Below are 4,906 nucleotides of genomic sequence, written 5' to 3'. Positions count from 1 at the left end.
ACAGGTTAATGATTAATTTATTGTAAATTTGAAATTTAAATTCTTAATACAAATTAGTAAACTTACTACTGTACCAACTAAATTGACTACTATAAAAGAAGAGTTTGAAGATCCAAGTTACCTTAGGCATTTCAGTTAATGCCCCGTTTCAATAAAAAAAATACTAGTATACGAATTTTTAAACGTGGTTGCTAGTATGGTGGAACCCACACTAGCAGATGGATTCCAATTCCATGGTGGTTATCTTTTTGGAGCCTTCATATATATATATTTTACTTGCCATAAAAATAGAAAAAACGAAACTGAAAGTAAAGTTTAGTTTGAATGGCAGGTTTCCTCCTATGAAGTTGTCAATCTGCACAGAAACAGACATAGAACAACACCAATACTCTAATATTAAAGTGTCTAATTAAGTAGCCGGAAATAATGTGTATATGTAAATGGTTGAGAAAACGTACCCAAAATGTGAACAGTAGTTAAATTCTTGAACGAGCTGAGGTATAGAGCAGGTGGACTCTTCAAAGCTGAAGAGGGAGAGGAAGAATAAGCGAAGAAGAAGAAGAAGGAGAAGGAAAAAGTAGTTGGATTCTTTACTTGTGCAGCCACGGGTTTGAGTTGAGAATGGAATAATAACTCACCACAATCTAAATAAATAAATAATGATTGCTGCTTTTAGGGGGTTCAAAATCAATCCAATTCAAATAAAATTGACTATTCGAACAAAAAAAACTAATAACGGAACAAATAAAAAATTGAAAAAATCAAAGAAATGATATTTTGTAATTATTTTTGCGATTCAATTTGGTTTTTATTTTAATAAGGAAAATTTTAATCAAATTGAACCGATTTTTTTAAAAATCCTAAATTAAACCAATCCCATGACCTAAAAACCGCAGCCACAACATAACCTTAACTCCTCTAGTCCCTTTGTTATGATAAGCTATGTGTTCATATTTTTTTAGAGCTGGGCTACACATACAAGCTTACAAACTTACAAGTTGGCCCAGCCCAAATAGAAGCCATGCGCATAAAGAGAGATAATATGGCGCGTCAAAATCACGCGCTCAACACTACAACCGTTACGTATGGGAAACTCTTCCACTTCTTCCACTTCTCAAAACGCTTCGAAAACAAGGAAACCCTTCCATTTTCGAGCGAAAATCAAAGTTCAAAATATACAAATCGTTCTTCGAAACCTCCATCAAAACACCATCAAACTCTCCGTGAAGAATCTGAAGCAAAGCAACAATACTCAACGTAAGTTCGTTAAGATTCCTGTATATTTTACTTTTCTTCTACGTCGTTCTTCTAGGGTTTATTTCTTGCTTCTTTGTTACACTATTCTAAGTTCTACGTCGTTCTTCTAAGTTCTACGTCGTTCTACGTTCTTGTTCTAAGTTCTCCTGCTATTGTTGTTGATTTTTGGGGGTTTATTCCGTAGATTGGGGGTGTATACTACTTGAACTTGTAATGTGGCTTGATATTGAAGCATGTTTGACTGATATCTGACTGATATATATGGATGTATCTGAATAATATCTATGGGTGTATCTCACTGTTATCAATGGGTGTATCTGATTCTTACATATGGGTGTATCTTACTGTTATCAATGGGTGTATCTGACTCATATATGCGTGTATCTTACTGATATCTCAATTAATTTGATATTGAAGCATGTTTGAGTGATACCTGACTGATATATATGGATTTATCTGAATCATATCTATGGGTGTATCTCACTGTTATCAATGAGTGTATCTGAATCATATCTATGGGTGTATCTTACTGTTATTAATGGGTGTATCTGACTCATATATATGAGTGTATCGTACTGATGTCTTTGGGTGTATTTTTCGTTTCAGAGAAAATGGCAGCAAGAAACAAAATAAAAGACCTTAAGTGTGCCATACATCTCCTGAGTGATAAGTTCAGAAACATGACTGAGGAGAAGAAGGCAATTGTGAGGGATCTCGGATTCAGTGGGTTGATGCACATCCCACCACTCAGGGTGGATCACCAACTCTTAAGGGAACTGGCAAACAACTTCAAACTTGGGGAGAACAGACTGAAGACAGGATATGGTTCTTTCCAAATAACACCAAAAACAATAGGTGATGCGCTTGGCATCAATGCAACAGGTAACTAGCTCAAAATTATAGGTGTATATTAAGTTCATGCTTAGGTGTATTTAAGGTTGATGCTTGGGTGTATTTGAACCGACTTTGATACTTTGTTGTTTTCCTTTTTGTAGGAAATCTGTTTCCTGAGAAAGTTGAGTATAAGCAACTTTCTGATGATGACAAAATAATTTATAGAAGATTCCAGGGTAAGACCCTCAAAAGTCTTACCGATGAAATGATGGAAATCGGCGTTGGCAACGAAGAGGAACGCCTGATGTTCAAGAGGATATTCATCCTCTACATACAGATGGCGTTTCTTTTGCCAACGACGATAAACAAAATATCACCCGTGCACCTGGCCCCAATTTTTAAGATGGACGGCATATCGGAGAGAAACTGGAGGGGGGGCATGTTTTGACCTTCATGATCAAGGGCATCACAGACTACCAGGAGAAGAAGAAGAAGGCAATTGATGGCTGCCTCTTTGCCCTGATGATAATATACTTTCATCTTTCTGAAAACAAAGGCAAGAAGAGGGCTGAAAGACCACCAAAGCCTTGGATTACCAACTGGACTAAGGAGCAGTTGGTGGAAAGAATGACTGCAGAAAGAGAGGAAATTTTGGTAAGTAAACATAATATGTTGCTTGTATTTTATTTACCTGAATGCTGCTAGCTAAAATATCTAATGTTTCAGGGGATTGTGAAGATGGCGGAGACAAGAGCAAGAGAAAAAATGAAAAAAAAAAAGAAAAAAAAGAAAAAAAAAAGAAATAAAAAAAACAAAAAAAGGAAGGCGAGTCCAACATCGTCTTCGGAGACAGAAACAGCTACTGACATTGACGCTTCTACCTCTGAGTCTGAGACTCAAGAAGACTCAGAGGATTCAGGAAGAAAACACCCCAGCAAAAAGGGAAAATAGTAAGTACCATACTTGGGTGTAATTTCTTTTTCGAGTTGGGTGTATTTTGTTGATCACGTTGGGTGTGTGTAGTTTATTAAGCTGGGTGTGTTCGTTTGCTGCGTTGGATGTATATTGTATATTCAGTTGGGTGTATATTGTGAATTCATTTGGGTGTATTTTTAGTATGTTCTAAATAATAATTGTTTGCCTTCCAGAATGGACTCCAGAAAAAGAAAGCAGAGGCAAGAGGAGTCAGATTCTGATTCAGAATCTGAATCTGAACCAAGTGATGAGTAATGTCCTGAAATTATTACTCATTTCTTTTGGCTTCATTATAAAGATTTCGTGTATTAACTGAAGTGTCTATTATTAACTTATAGGAGCGAAGAATCATCACCTGCAGAAAAGGAGAAGGAGAAGAAAAAAACAAAAACAATACCAAAAAAGTAAGCACTTCTTTGCATATATATTCTGTGATAAAATTAATTTTTTATTTCTGATTGGTACTCTTTTTTTTCCACCCAGAACACAACTAAAAAAGAAAAAAGTTGTTGTGGAGGATTCACCTCCTAAAGAAGATCAATACTTTGACGGGTACAGTACCTCGTAAGCTATATTATCGTCTATCATCATAATTATTTTTGTTAACATCTTCTTTTATGAATGTAGTGAGACTTATGAAATATCAAGTGACGAACTAGATGAATGGCTAAGGGAAAATGTTGATAAATCTGCTGCAGAGGGGTATGTCTTGCTGGGCTGTCTATTTCATATTTTGGTGTGTTTTGTATGCTAATAATTGTTTCTTGTTTTGCAGGGAGAACCAAGCTGACCTGCGATCGACAGAAGGTCGCTATGTGTCGTCTGAAACGTAAGAAGCTTTATTATTTAATAAAATATTGTTATCATGATTTGGGTGTATTTTGTGGAACCATTTCGGTGTATTGTGTTGATCAAGTTGGGTGTATGTTGTTTATTAAGTTGGGATATTTCGTTTGTTGTGTTGGGTGTATATTGTCCATTCGGTTGGTTGTATCTTGTGCATTCATTTGAGTGTATTTTACCTATATCTTATTTTGTCTGAATAACATCAAATCTGTTTTAGAATACCGGCTGTGAACTTGGGAAGTGATGCTCCTTCCTCTCAAGGACGCACAGAACAGAGTAGTGTAAACCAGCCGTCACAGAGTATGTAATTTCTCTTTCAAATAACTGTTACTTTTGTTCTTCTATTACCCTTCTACTTCTAATTATGTATATATTTTTTTTAGAAAAAAAAAGCCCTTTATTATTTTATTCAAGAAAAAAAAGGCAGAAAAAAAAGAAAAAACTGCAAGTATGTAAGTTCTCAAAAAACAAAGCCTGTCTTCTTTTTGAATTGTTCGGGTGTATTTTTTGACTTTCTTTGGGTGTATTTTAGGTTGAGTCCGTCTGATTCGAATATGATGGTTGTGAGGGAACAGACACCGTCGAAAGCGCTTGCAATGTGAGTTTTTCAATAATATTTCAACCTTATAACCTTATTATTTTCAAAGGCGTTGTTAACCTTTCATTTTTCTTCTTGTTTAGAGTCCCAATTCAGGTTTTTGTGCCGGCATCCCAAACAACCACTGAGACAGATTTTGAACCAACCCCTATGCTACAGATTGAAGGGACTATAGAAACGTAAGAAATAGTATTGAGTGTATATTTGTTTAGAGTTTGGGTGTATATTAGCTAACAGTTTGGGTGTATATTGTTCCTGATTAGTTTTTTTACGCCGTGATTAATTTTTTTGTAACTTGCAGCACTCCTGAAACCCCCAAACAACTTCAAGAGACCACACCCACGATTCCCCCAGCTCCAACTAAAATGTAAGTTCATCAGACTAAAATCAATCTTT

The 4,906-nt window shown here is 35.7% G+C and overlaps 2 protein-coding genes and 1 long non-coding RNA gene across 5 annotated transcripts in view; 2 read left to right on the top strand and 1 right to left on the bottom strand.

The window, feature by feature from the left end:
• The window catches only part of LOC110262352, a 7,627-nt gene extending 6,941 nt beyond the window's left edge, over positions 1-686 (bottom strand). The window contains exons 1-2 of one of the 2 annotated variants that reach the window (XM_021121092.1): positions 459-686; positions 122-355 (exon numbers count right to left, since the gene is read on the bottom strand). The gene's annotated coding sequence lies outside the window, so the exon portion shown is untranslated. The remainder of the gene's footprint in view (positions 1-121; positions 356-458) is intronic. The other variant, XM_021121093.1, reaches the window with a different exon arrangement.
• Positions 1,937-3,258, top strand: LOC110271017. Of its 2 annotated transcripts, XR_002360966.1 has the most exons (3): positions 1,937-2,139; positions 2,253-2,745; positions 2,818-3,258. XR_002360966.1 is itself a non-coding variant. In XM_021121094.1 (2 exons), the coding sequence occupies exons 1-2, from the start codon at positions 1,938-1,940 to the stop codon at positions 2,537-2,539; spliced, it is 489 nt and encodes a 162-aa protein (XP_020976753.1). In that variant the 5' UTR covers position 1,937; the 3' UTR covers positions 2,540-3,258. The 2 variants fall into 2 exon arrangements, 1 of the variants encoding a protein (XP_020976753.1); XM_021121094.1 differs by having other exon boundaries at positions 2,253-3,258.
• On the top strand, positions 4,467-4,877 carry LOC110271018. The gene is made up of 3 exons (XR_002360967.1): positions 4,467-4,510; positions 4,594-4,689; positions 4,812-4,877. It is a non-coding gene; the product is annotated as an uncharacterized LOC110271018 (long non-coding RNA).

This window comes from Arachis ipaensis, chromosome B04 (genome assembly GCF_000816755.2).
Source record: "Arachis ipaensis cultivar K30076 chromosome B04, Araip1.1, whole genome shotgun sequence".
In the NCBI taxonomy this organism is placed as follows: domain Eukaryota; kingdom Viridiplantae; phylum Streptophyta; class Magnoliopsida; order Fabales; family Fabaceae; genus Arachis; species Arachis ipaensis.
The sequence above is the reverse complement of the archived record's forward strand: the minus strand, read 5'-3'. Positions and strand labels throughout refer to the sequence as shown.